The sequence below is a fragment of the Neoarius graeffei genome, chromosome 25 (genome assembly GCF_027579695.1).
Source record: "Neoarius graeffei isolate fNeoGra1 chromosome 25, fNeoGra1.pri, whole genome shotgun sequence".
Taxonomy (NCBI): domain Eukaryota; kingdom Metazoa; phylum Chordata; class Actinopteri; order Siluriformes; family Ariidae; genus Neoarius; species Neoarius graeffei.
In genome coordinates, this window is record NC_083593.1 from 51,683,849 (window position 1) to 51,698,125 (window position 14,277).

The 14,277-nt window shown below is 41.9% G+C and overlaps 1 protein-coding gene across 1 annotated transcript in view; it reads right to left on the reverse strand.

Annotated features, from left to right (window-relative positions):
- The window catches only part of kcnn2 (potassium calcium-activated channel subfamily N member 2), a 97,668-nt gene that overhangs the window by 45,640 nt on the left and 37,751 nt on the right, over positions 1-14,277 (reverse strand). Inside the window, exon 3 of the mRNA XM_060909283.1 lies at positions 11,797-12,215. Coding sequence (XP_060765266.1) covers positions 11,797-12,215 — 419 coding nt within the window. The remainder of the gene's footprint in view (positions 1-11,796; positions 12,216-14,277) is intronic.

Below are 14,277 nucleotides of genomic sequence, written 5' to 3' on the forward strand. Positions count from 1 at the left end.
ATCTCATAGTAACGATATGTTTTCCCGTAATAATGAGACGTATTCTTGTAGTCACTAGATTGTTTTATAAAAATGTTTTCTCATGGTATCTAGACATTTTTGTTAAAATAAGATGTTTTCTTGTATTTAGTTGTTATATCATAGGAACAAGATGTTTTCTTGTAGTAACTAGCCTTGTTTTGTAAAAATAGTGTGATCTCTTAGTAACGAGGTGTTTTCTCATAATAACAAGGAACTTTTCTTGTAATAACAAGATGTTTTCTTGTAATAATGATAAGTTTCCTTGTAGAAATGAGATGCTAGTTTGTAAAAGAGATGCTCTCCTGTAGTACTGCAATGTCTGGTAATAAAGAGATGTTTTCCCCATAATAATGAGACACTTCCTGCTAGTAAAAAGATCACAATACAAGAGAAAAGTAACTTTTCTCATATTAATGAGATACTGATGGGGATTTTTCTTCTCGGGAAGCAGCAATGCGCTTGCGTATGGTTCACTCTGAGGTCCATATTGATTTAAGATGGAGGAGATTTTTCCTTCATAATGAATGCAGCGATACTGAAGAAAAAAGAGCTAATCAGAGAGGGAGCTTATATGAAAACGTTTAATATGTAAGCCACAGATCCGAGCTGCCATCTGGAGCGATAGATTGTGTTAATCCATTCCCAAGCTTGTGTGCTTTTAAAACGCTAGCTGAAGTGTCAGGGTGACCTGGCAGGCGTTTGTCCTAGTTTTCCAAGCGCGCTGTTAAACAGGTTGTTCCCTAAACAACCGTTCACTGAGCACCTCCAGGAATAAAAGTTGAGAAACGCTCCAGACAGGGTGTGTTGGAGGTGGAGGTGTGACCGGGAGACAGAGAGACAGAGCCATGCGCAGTTTTCCTCGCTCCTCTTGGAGAACCCCTGCATTGTATTTCCCTGAAAATAAACATGTTGTTTTAAAGGACCCATGGCCTGGTGGTTTGTTGATGCTTTAAACGGGATCGTGGAGGCTTCCGGATGTTATATCCGCAGCCTTTCTCGAAATGAACCCTCGGCAAGTAGATATAGCCTCCTGGGAGAAAGCCCCATTTCAGCCCTTTTCCCAGTGCGTCGTTTTGCTAATGAGAAGCATGGAGGCGGGGAAGGGTAGAGGGTGGGGGCGGGCCATGGGGGGAGGGGGAGGGGCTTGACCAAGCTGCGGGCATGCTACCTGTGTGTGAACAGTAGCAATGGCAGGTCAAGCAACAGTCCAAGCTTTCGCTTTTGACCCCTCGGACTCCTTTCGTAAGCTCAACGTGACACAGAGAACAGAGAGTGAGAGTGTTCGGAGTGGTAGTTTACGAACGTATAAATAATACCCTAGGCTTGAACACGCACTCCATAACCAAAGAGGATAGAAGCAGCAACTACAGCAACATATCGCTTATCCAACAGAAGACATGCATTGCGGAGCAATAGTCAAACATAAGCTCATAAGTTACAGTCAATTTCCAGACTAAACTCAGTTTAACAGAGCATGCTGCATGCTCTTTGGTTTTGTAGCGCAGATTACCTGGCTAACTGCAGGAAGCGGTTAGCTGCACAGCTAATGTAGCCATTGCTAGGCTAACGCACCGATTTTAAAACACGTCAAAACGACTTAACAGTTATACACTTACTTGTTCGGTGTTTGTGGCTGATGCGGCAGGGATGCTTGGTACGGACCCAGGCTTCAGTGACAGTTGATGTGCAAAACCTGCCCTGTACTGTCCCAAGTTGTGGAAACATTCATCAGGAAAATGCTTCCGACAAACATACACCGTCTTAGGTAGACTCGACGGCGTATTATTGGAGTAAATAAAATTAAGCCACTGCGTCTTCAGGGGCTCTCCCGTCGGCAGTAAAAACAGACTCCTTTCTGTGTTGTCACATCCATGTACAGCGCAATTTCCATGTTTCGCTCGCTTAGGTGGTGCCATGTTGTTGTGTCCTCTATGGTCTCCTCACTACAAAATTGAAGTGACGTATCTATGGTGGCAACTTTTGAGCTGGGCGGGCAATCCATACAGTGGGTGGGAATCCAGAGGGGAGGCGTGGAGATCATCTCCCTTGCTGACGTAGTAAATGGAAGAGCCTATCAATGCGCCATTTTGACGCGCCATTCTCAAATGTTGACAAAGGGTGGGCATAGTTTGGTTTACACATTATGACATTTCTAGCCACTGGGGTGACTTAAGAAGGTCAGAGGAACTCATTTTAACGTTAAAAAACCTCAGAAAGTGAAAATGTCATGCCATGGGACCTTTAAATGATTAAAAATCTGCTCACTGTGTTGCACCATGCGAGTCAAATAACTTGCATTTGCTATGTAATTTAGCTATAGGTTGTAGATCGCTTGGCTAAAATTTCACAGGTCCTACATCATAATCCTGTAATAATTTATTTATTAAACATGACTGATCAAAAGCTACAGCGTGTTTAGTGACATCAGAAACTGGGAGTGTGTATAATGTTCCAGTTTTATACAGAAATCATGGAAAAATGGGATCTGTATCAAAAGGAACAGACGGTGAAAGGAGTTTGTGAGTTCAGGGCGACGTCAAAGTATTAACAAAGGCTTAACATATTCTCAAGACTATAGACCCCTTCGCAGTAAACGTCATTCATACGTAAGAGGAAATTGCGCGCGCAGCCTGGACCCAAAAAAGACTCAGCGACGGTAGAGACGAGAAGAAATATTTGGAAGAAATGCCTAGTTGTTGTGTTGTCGGGTGTCAGAATCGTAGCAGTGATGGGGTTAAAATATACAGAATTCCAGCAGGATCTCACCCATTCCAAAAAAATCGCCGACGTCTATGGCTACAAGCCATCAAACGTGTAGACTGGGATGAAAGCGCTATGCGCGGGTTTGCAGCGCCCACTTCATCACAGGTAAGATCAGGCTATTTATTAAATCTTTCTTTTTTATTCTTTCTAGTCTTTGTTTATTGATGTAGCAAAATACTTTGGTAACGTTTGTCTGATTAGCTGGGTCATAGTTACACAATGTAATGAATATTGTTAGCATGTTAACTTAGCTTTGCATGCAATTTTGTTTGTAGGAGAGGTCTCGCTTGACTCAAGCAGTCCAGATTTTGTGCCATCATTATTTGCGTATGCCGAAAATCACAATTTTAAAGCAAGGATGGAAAGGTAAAATTGTGTGCCCTCACTCTAAATGCCAACTTACGTTGACTGCTCTAACCTAGCTCCCGCCCTGTTCAGTTTCATTTCTGCTCTCTGCCTCTCGCTTTTTACACAGCTCTGATTTCTCTTAGCTGCACTCTTTACACTATCATTCCTTTCATGCCATTACCTCCTGCAAATTGCTGTTTAGTGTTGGTATTTGCTGTTGTAGCTAAAGCCACATTGCCATCACATCACTGGCATAATTTGATTAAAACAAAATGAATATGAATGTCCCATTGTTAATCAAGTTGTAGTCTCGCTGTAACCAGAATGTTGATGGCAGGCTACTTTTGTCTCATCTCATCTCATTATCTCTAGCCGCTTTATCCTGTTCTACAGGGTCGCAGGCAAGCTGGAGCCTATCCCAACTGACTACGGGCGAAAAGCGGGGTACACCCTGGACAAGTCTCCAGGTCATCACAGTGCTGACACATATGGCCCTTTTCCACTACCCTTTTTCAGCTCACTTCAGCTCGATTCAGCTCACTTCAGCCCGACACGGCTCGCGTTTCGACTACCTCAGAGCAGCACGACTCAGCTCGCTTCAGCCCTGCTTAGCACCCAAAACTCGCACGGTTTTGGAGTAGGGCTGAAGCGAGCCAAACCGAGCCGAGTTGGGCTAGGGGCGTGAGGAGACACTCCCCTGTGCACTGATTGGTGAGGAGGAGTGTCCTCACATGCCCACACACGCCCCGCGAGCACGCTGGGATCTGTAAACACCGTAAACCTGGAAGAAGAAGAATTACGAATTACGAGAATTTCTGAAGCCTTATGCGCCTCGCCTCATCTATACGCTCTTGCCAGTATCTGTTGGCGTTGTCGGTGACAACAAGCCACAGCACCAAAACCAGCAACACTAACGACTCCATGTTTATTGTTTACTATCCGGGTTGTGAGACTACCGCTTAAAAGATCACTGATGTCACTGTTTGCGCCGCCTAACGACATCACGTGACGTCCACCCACTTTCGCTAACTCCACCCAATGTGTCCACCCACTTCCAGCCAGCACAGTTCAGCGCGGTTGTAGTCGAAATGCAACTCCAACAGCCCCACTCAGCTCGACTCAGCCCAACTCAGCACGGCACGGCTCAGCCCAACTCGGCCACGTTGGTAGTGGAAAAGCGGCAAAAGACACAGACAACCATTCACACTCACATTCACACCTACGGTCAATTTAGAGTCACCAGTTAACCTAACCTGCATGTCTTTGGACTGTGGGGGAAACCGGAGCACCCGGAGGAAACCCACACGGACACGGGGAGAACATGCAAACTCCGCACAGAAAGGCCCTCGCCGGCCACGGGGCTCGAACCCGGACCTTCTTGCTGTGAGGCGACAGCGCTAACCACTACACCACCGTGCCGCCGGCTACTTTTGTAAATAGTTTTTTTTTTTTTTTTGAGTTTAACATTTTTTGTAAATAGTATGACTGCCTTCAGGTATCAGAGGAAAACTTACTAACATCGTCCGTCCACTCTTTAATTAAATACGGATCCGGTAGGCGATGTCCACTTGTTAGAGTTAACTTATTTATGTAGCATTCTCGATCTTGTAACAACAATTGTTTTGCATAATCTGGCAGCTCATAATGCCGGTCTATGGGCAGCGCCATTGTTTCTAAGTCCAGGCTGCGCGCGCATCCTGGCAACGGTCAGTTTCTTTACAAACATGCGAAGGGGTCTATAAGATGCATTTTCTTTCAACTTATAAGTGCTGTGACTAACCTTGTGTTTAATAAGTGCCGAGTCATTAGTGTTATTGCTCCAATTTTCTCTCTCTCTCTCTCTCTCTCTCTCTCTGTGTACACTTACACACACGTATTTAAACATTAGCACAATTTTAAGTTTTCCTTCTGTTTTTGAATGGAGACCAAACACACGTAAGTAGGCATACACTACCATTCAAAAGTTTGGGGTCACTTTGAAATGTCCTTATTTTTGAAAGAAAAGCACTGTTCTTTTCAATGAAGATCACTTTAAACTAATCAGAAATCCACTCTATACATTGCTAATGTGGTAAATGACTATTCTAGCTGCAAATGTCTGGTTTTTGGTGCAATATCTCCATAGGTGTATAGAGGCCCATTTCCAGCAACTCTCACTCCAGTGTTCTAATGGTACAATGTGTTTGCTCATTGCCTCAGAAGGCTAATGGATGATTAGAAAACCCTTGTACAATCATGTTAGCACAGCTGAAAACAGTTGAGCTCTTTAGAGAAGCTATAAAACTGACCTTCCTTTGAGCAGATTGAGTTTCTGGAGCATCCCATTTGTGGGGTCGATTAAATGCTCAAAATGGCCAGAAAAATGTCTTGACTATATTTTCTATTCATTTTACAACTTATGGTGGTAAATAAAAGTGTGACTTTTCATGGAAAACACAAAATTGTCTGGGTGACCCCAAACCTTTGAACGGTAGTGTATAACGATTCGCTCAATTCGTTCGCTCAATTTATTTTTTCTTCAGCGCTTTAATCCACTGACTTGATTGGTCAGACCTGTGTTCTTCACTTTTATTCATAAATATACTTTATTTCATGGGTTGATGTAAACCACTCTACTATCTTACGTGTTTTTTATATTTACCTCGCCTGGGACGGAGTCCACCAGGGGGCGAGGTATTGTTTTTGGTGAGGTTTGTTTGGTTTTTTTTGTTTGTTTTGTTAATGATATTACGGGAAAACAGCTGGACCAATCTTCATGAAACTTTCAGGATAGATGGGCATTGGTCTCAAATAGAACTTCCAACATTTTGAGGGTCATCCGGTCAAGGTCACCAAAAAGGTCAAAATGGTTTTTTCCTGATATCTTCCTTCATATTCATTCAGATGTGTTCTGACTGGCTGAGAGCAGTACGTTGTGTTCTGATTGGCTGAGAGCAGTACGGTGTGCGAATGAGAATCAGAATCAGAACCATGTTTATTGGCCAAATATATTCACACACAAGGTCAAAATCAAGGTCAAGGTCACCAAAAAGGTCAAAATCGTTTTTTTTCGCGATATCTTCCTTCATATTCATCATAAGTGCTACCAGGCGAGGTTTGTTTTGCCTGACAACACTTGTTTATTTTGTATTACTTTTATACTTTTTAATTTATATATATTTTTTGAGGACCCTTCTGTAAATCACTTCTGTGACGTCGATGTCTGATCATCATTGCTCATTGCATTCATGATTCAATTCTCGGTTCATTATTTGATATTTCCATCATATTTTTTGGAAAAAAAGAACATTTTATTACATAATAATAATAATAATAATGAGTTAAATTTATATAGCGCCTATCACAGAGCCAAGGTCGCTTAACAAGAGAAAAAAAATTGTTAGACTAAACAGAGGAGGAGGAAGAGAGGTATTCATGGAAAAGTCTTTAAATCAGATTTGAAGGTTGAAAAAGAAAAAAATGCAACATTTATTTTCCTATTCTTTATCAACTTAAAGCTATACTGACTTTCAGATTTTTCAAGTGTAGGTCATAAAAAGAATTTTCCTGACACCCAATTATTTTTGTTTAGTGGACCGAAAGCTACTGAATTCGAATCACAGACTTCCAATTTTATTAGTTTTTTTAACAGAACAATTAATGAATTAAGGGCTGCATGGTCCTAAATTCTCCGCTATTTTTTCCTGCTTCACCATGACCCAATACAAGATACTATGTCATGCATGACGTGGTGGGCTTTCCCCATTCGCACAAGGCATTGTGGGATACAAATTTGAAACAGGAGAGAAAAATGGAGGACGTGAGTGTGCGAATGAAACGTGAAAGACCGACTACAGTAACGAAAAGCGAGAAGAAAAGATGTTATGTTATATACGAAGGAAAGGAAACGCAGGACCAAACTAATAAATATCGACGGTCAGCGAGCACCTCGGTGTGATCAGCTGTTCGTTTAGCGACAGAATGATGGAACTGTCAGTGCACGCTCAAAGGGAAACCTGTAGATGGCAGTAATGCAGCACTGTGGATGCCAGCTGCTGTAAAACCCAAAAGAAGAAGGTAAACCTGCGCATGTACATACGGACTTCCTCTGTCTGCCTGACTGCATGAAGCGAGCAATTTCATGCACATTATTTGCTTTAATCCCCTTAAATTAAATAACTTCCCAGCCACAGGATGGCCTGATTTTTTTAGATATTACACATATATCACAATGACCACATTTCAGAGGGAACTAAATTTCACCGATTTTATGAAATCGAAAGGCCGTCTAGCTTTAAATATTCATTTTGTTAAATAAAAAAAACAAAAGCCTTCTTTCATTTGCTTAATAACCAGCAATAAGTATTTACCCAATATAAAGCATAATTTCAACCATCCATCCATCATCTGTAGCTGCTTGTCCTGTCCCACAGGGTCGCAGGCAAGCTGGATCCTATCCCAGCTGACTACGGGCGAAAGGCGGGGTACACCCTGGACAAGTCGCCAGGTCATCACAGGGCTGACACATAGACACAGACAACCATTCACACTCACATCTACGGTCAATTTAGAGTCACCAGTTAACCTAACCTGCATGTCTTTGGACTGTGGGGGAAACCGGAGCACCCGGAGGAAACCCACGCGGACACGGGGAGAACATGCAAACTCCACACACAAAGGCCCTCGGCGGCCGCTGGGCTCGAACCCAGACCTTCTTGCTGTGAGGCAACAGTGCTAACCACTACACCACCGTGCCTCCCTAATTTCAACCAAAGTATTCCTTTTTCAAAAATGAAAAACGTTAACAACAAATAGGCCTTTTCTTAATAGCCGTTTATGAACATTTGTGAAAGCTGTCGTAATCTTCAACAGAAAACAACGACCTCCTTTTCTTCTATTTTCTTTTCTTTCGTTTTTAGCAGTCTGTAAAATGAGAGGTGCGATTTCTTGATAAATCTATTTGTACAGTCAATCACACAGCACCTCTTTCCCATGTTAAATCTGTTTTTTGTGCATTTTCTTAAAGTAGAGCTGTGTTACTTCTGTCTAGGGTGAAGTCGTGTATATTCCTGCTTTTTAACAGTTATTCTATGAAATTGAGTCGTACATGTGCTGACAGCTGATGAGGCACGTAGCACCGAATATGACAAAATCGAATGGAATAACTGTTTTATTCTATCCACATTCACTGGATTTTGAGAAACAGAGCATTTTTATTTTTTGCAAATTCCATTCATAAAAACTTTATACAAAACATCCGACAAAATCATTTCCGCTTAGAATGTAAACAAACCAGCGAAATGACAGGAGCAATTTGTGGAAAATGCGATAATAATTCTTGAACAACAACAAAAAACGTTCTTACCATCAAATACTTTTATACCACATTTTGTTGCTGTTTTTGTGTTTTTTGGGGTTTTGTTTTCGAGTAGTTTTTATTTCATCCTCGGTTGGTTCAGCAACATGCGCCGCCGTTTTTTTTTTCTCTATTCATGGTATATGAGCTGATATCCTAGTAGTAGAGTAGCCAATCAGAGCGCTCGATTGCTCATATCCAGTGAATGTGGACAGAATAGTTATATGTTATTGTATCCGGCTATTGTTATTGTATTCTGTTATCCCACTATTGTACGCTGTCTTTAAACATCGCCCTCTGCTGTCTAAATAATGCGATTACAGCTACACAAAACTAAGAGATTACGCTGCCTGATACAGTAATAATGGCAATTCATTTTTTATTGCATCAATTCGCATCATCATACATTTGCATTGTGCTGCATCATCGTACGTTCCATGCCTACATGTAAGAACTGTGAATTGATTAGCGTAGAGAATTGAGGGACTCAATTAACCTGTGCTACGGCACTTCTCCGATGACTTTACAGGAGCCAATCATCTGGATTTGTCATGTGACCAGATAATCAAATTTGCATAAAATAAAAAAAAAGGCTGAATGATTTATAATTACATAGAATGTTGTTTATAAAAACAAACAAGCCGATAAGGGAATTATTATGTTCCAGTGATATAATGTCTTAACAAAAACACAAGGAAATGCAAAATTTTTGTCACTCCATACTCAGAGTGCGCGAGACACACAGCTCCGGTGAAATGTTGTCGAGACACCAGCTGACACTTGGCTATGCTGTAGCTATCCTGTAATTAAAATGCCAGGTAAATGGATAGCAAGGCTAGTCTGGGAGCTAAAGCAGCATCCGTGCTCACTAAAGCATGTCTCTCTCAGTATCTTCTTATTTGGGGTGGAGCAAAAACATGGGCAGTTCTGCGTGCTTGGATGTGCTTTTAGAGGAAACACAGTGATCACAGAGCAAAAACAGGCCACTGCTTGAAATATTAATCAAATAAGAATCACGTTTTCTTGATAGCATGGGAAATAGCAAAGCGAACTGCTATGAAAAGTAAATCCCTTTCCACCATCCCAGTGAATGTTTCAAGGTGCCTGTTTTATTACTTCCTATCCATCAGTATACCTAATAAACTAGAAACAGCGTAATGTACATCGTATTTTTCCCAAGCAGACAGAATATTCAGGAATACTGCACAGTGCTGTGACTCACACTTCCAAAAGTGTGACATTTTCTCTCCGGCACCTCAACCGGAATCCTAATTATCTTAATCGGGTAATTATCAAACCCTTCGTTAAATGACTCAGGTGTAGGAAAACTATATCCGCAGTGCAGGAATTCTCAGGAGTGAAACCAAGAAGCCGTGCATTGATACAATACAGTGTCTTGCAAAAGTATTCATCCCCCTTGGTGTTTGCCCTGTTTTGTCGCATTACAAGCTGGAATTAAAATGGATTTTTGGAGGGTTAGCACCATTTGATTTACACAACACTTTAAAGGTGCAAATTGTTGTTTTACTGTAACACAAACAATAATTAAGATAAAAAAAACAGAAATCTAGAGTGTGCATATGTATTCACCCCCTCAAAGTCAATACATTTTGCTGCAATTACAGCTGCAAGTTTCTTGGGGTTTGTCTCTATTAGCTTAGCACATCTAGCCATTGGGATTTTTGCCATTCCTCAAGGCAAAACTGTTCCGACTCCTTCAAGTTAGATGGGTTGCGTTGGTGTACAGCAATATTCAAGTTATGCCACAGATTCTCAATTGGATTGAGGTCTGGGCTTTGATTAGGCCATTCCAAGACATTTAAATGTTTCCCTTTAAACCACTCCAGTGTTGCTTTAGCAGTATGTTGTCCTGCTGGAACATGAACCTTCGTCCCAGTCTCAAACCTCTGGCCGACTCAAACAGGTTTTCCTCCAGAATTGTCCTGTATTTAGTGCCATCCATCTTTCCTTCAGTCCTGACCAACTTTCCTGTCCCTGCAGATGAAAAACATCCCCACAGCATGATGCTGCCACCACCATGCTTCACTGTAGGAATGGTGTTCTCAGAGTGTTGGGTTTGCGCCACACATGGCATTTCCCATGATGGCCAAAAGGATCAAATTTAGTCTCATCTAACCAGAGAATATGTTTCCTTCCATGTGTTTGGGGAGTCTGCCACATGCTGTTGGGCAAACTCCAAACATGTTTTCTTAAGCAATAACTTTTTTCTGGCCACTCTTCCATAAAGCTCCGCCCACTCTGTGGAGTGTACGGCTTAAAGTGGTCCTATGGACAGATACTCCCATCTCCGCTGTGGATCTTTGCAGCCCCTTCAGTGTTATCGTTGGTGTCTTTGTTGCGTCTCTGATTAATGCCCTCCTTGCCCGGTCTGTGAGTTTTGATGGGCGGGGCCTTCTCTTGTCAGGTTAGTAGTGGTGCCATATTCTTTCCATTTTGCTATAACGGATTTAATGGTGCTCTGTGGGATATTCAAAGTTTGGGATATTTTTTATAACCCAGCCCTGATCTATACTTCTCCACAACTTTGTCTCTGACCTGTCTGGAGGCTCCTTAGTTTTCATGTTGCTTGCTCAGTCGTGTTGCAGAGTCAGGGTCCTTCCAGAACAGGGTGATTTATACAGACATCATGTGACAGATCATGTGACACTTTGCACACAGGTGGATCTTAATCAACTCTTTATGTGACTTATGAAGTGAATCGGTTGGAGCAGCTCTTATTTAGGGGGTTTCATATGAAAGGGCGTGAATATCTATGCACACTCCAGATTTCTGTTTTTCTTTTTTCATGTTAATTATTGTTTGTGTCACAATGAAAAAACCAAGCCAAAACAATTTTCACCTTTAAAGTGGTAGGCATGTTGTGTAAATCAAATGGTGCTAACCCTCCAAAAATCCATTTTAATTCCAGCTTGTAATGCGACAAAACAGGACAAACACCAAGGGGGATGAATACTTTTACAAGACACTGTATATGGTATATAGCACTATAACAGATTCCTCTTTGTGTGACAGCATCCCTGAGGGAGCCAATGAATGGCTAAATTAGACTGCAGTCCCTAATCTGCTGATAAAAAAAATAAAAATCACTGACAAGAGAACATGTTACTGTTTTCCAACAGCAGACGTGTCATCGCTGTAGGCCCAATCAATACTGTTTTAATTAGCCCTGCATGGGACGTAAACAGAATTTTAATGCCACTCTGCTACAGTGCAGGATGCAATGACAAATACGATTGGTAACCATATGTGTTGGAGTGTAAGCCCAGGTGAAACAGTGTACGTGTATGCGTGTGTGTGTGCTGCTACACCTTTCGCACGCCCTGACAGTCCAGGCGGCGATGATCCACAGGGAAATGGTGAAGACGAGCAGCACGGTGCCAGGGCAGATAGTCATAAGGGTCTTCATGACAAAGCGTGTGTTGAAGTTGATCTTGTTGAGGGCGCCGATGCTGCGTGACGATGCGTCTGTGAAGAGCTTGCTGTGCAGCAGCATGACGCGGGCGATCAGATAGAGGCGCAGGAACATGGGGATGGACAGGATAATGTCCACGTCGGCGTCCGCCTTGGACGACGTGTAGTAGAAGGCCAGGCGTGCTGTCCACGTGAAGGTGTATTTGCCTGGGATGGGGTGAATGGCGCACACCAGGATTTCCAGGCAGATGAAGAAGATGCGCTCGTACGTCATGGCTATCCTCCAGTCGTCCGCTGCGTTGTCCACCATAAACAGCTGAGGTGGTGCAGGAAAAAAATTAAAACAGTTTTTCAAATAATTCACTGTGTTTCAAATGATTCTTCTTCATATTTACATGCTGCCTAATAATTAAGATAGCAGAACCAAAATTCCAGGGGGTGGAGCTAGACTTGATCCAATGCATCCCATAAGACTAATCCCTAACCCCTAATCCATGAGATGATGCAACAACAAACACACTTATCCAGCCTAAAACACAGTTGTTTCAACCCCCTGGTTCAACTCCACCCAGGTAGGAGGAGCTGGATCAGGTCCAACTCCACCCTCTGGACTTTTGGTTCATCACTGAGTGTTAGGAACAGTAATGGGCCATTCTCAGAAAATTTGACAAATTCAGCTTTAAACATTTTTTCCCTCTAAAACCATTAATCCTGGCCCTCTATTATACATTTACTTTAAGAAATAATTTAACAGAGCAGGAAAAAAAAATAATTGAGACAACTTGTCTGCATTTGCAAAAATTTTATTAAGCCTAAATATATCAAAATGTCATTACTGTCATGTGTCTAAATGAGGATTAGCGAAATATGAATGAAAATAATTCCTTTGTTTTTAATTTTATTCACTTTTCTTTCTAAAATATTACCTCTGTACCTTCACTTTTTATTGTGGAAAATATCATGATCTTCGCTTCAACGGTTTTTGTTGTATAGCCTAAAATATATGTGCAAGAATGTGTACTTTCTTGATGTCTTTACCGTTACCCAAATGGTAAAATCGTGCTGTAACTCAGGGCTTTGACAATAGAGGGCAGTGCAGCTACATGAGGAAGGACCAGTATGTTGAGCAGCCATTTTGGAAAAAAAATCACTGGTGCATGAATGTTGGAATCCAGGATACTGATCAGGTAAATATGAAATTCGAGATGTCAGGGAAATTAACTGTCTTTGCCGTTACCCCTAAGACTACGTTCAGACTGCACCCTGAAACGACCCATATCCGATTTTTTTGCCCATATGCGACCTGTATCCGATTTGTTATTGACAATTTGAACGACACAGATCCGATTTTTTCACATGCGACCCAGGCCGCTTGGATATGTGGTCCTAATTCCGATGCATATCCGTTATTTTCACATGCGACTGCAGTCTGACCGGACAGGTCGCATTCATGCGACCTACACGTCATCAACAAGAGACAAACGTCACTATTCTGCGTTGGCTAATCCCGCCTCTTTGGTGGAAAACAACAACATTTGTACAGTTTTCAGAATTTAAGTAGACTTTTATAGAATTGATCAAGCTAATGGTGGATTTGGTAGGGACCTGGATGTTAAATCATCCTGTATTACAAGATTATAAGATTGTTCTGGAAATTTCCAGTAATTTGACACCTTCGGTCTCATTAGTCTGCTGCCCACATTAATCAGATTATTGTGTGAGTTCCGCCGCCGCCACAAAAACCACATCGCCAGGTCTTGCCTCATCTCCATGCTTTAGGCTACTTGCAAACTTGAAGAGTGCGCTTTTTTTTTGTTTACGTATTATGTAGATGTGCTTATTACGTGTCAATTTGCGCATGCGGGACACTTTTGGGTCGTTTTCCGTTCATATTGGAGATCGCATACAAGTCTCATATAATTGGTAATGTGAACGGCCTAACAAAAAAATCGGATTTCACAACAAATCGGATATGGGTCGTTTCAGGTTGCAGTCTGAACGTAGTGTAAATGATAAAGATTGCAAACGACGGCGCAAAATATTCCAGGATTGGAAAAGTTTGTTGTTGGTGGGTTGTTGTTGTTTTTTTGCTACTTCCTATATTTAGTTGCCTAGCGTATGTTGGCCTACTGGTTAGAGAAGCAGCTTTGGGACCAAAAGGTTGTCGATTCAAGTCCCTGGACTAGCAGGAATGGCTGAAGTGCTCTTGAGCAAGGCACCTAAACCCTAACTGCTCCCCAAGCTGCTCTGGGTACGTCGTATGTCGCTCTGGATAAGAGCATCTGCTAAATGCCTGTAATGTAATGTAAAATATTGTGCGCTTTTCAACGCCGTTTCTACGCATTCTGTAAACAGCGCATCTGGTACAAAAATCCCAT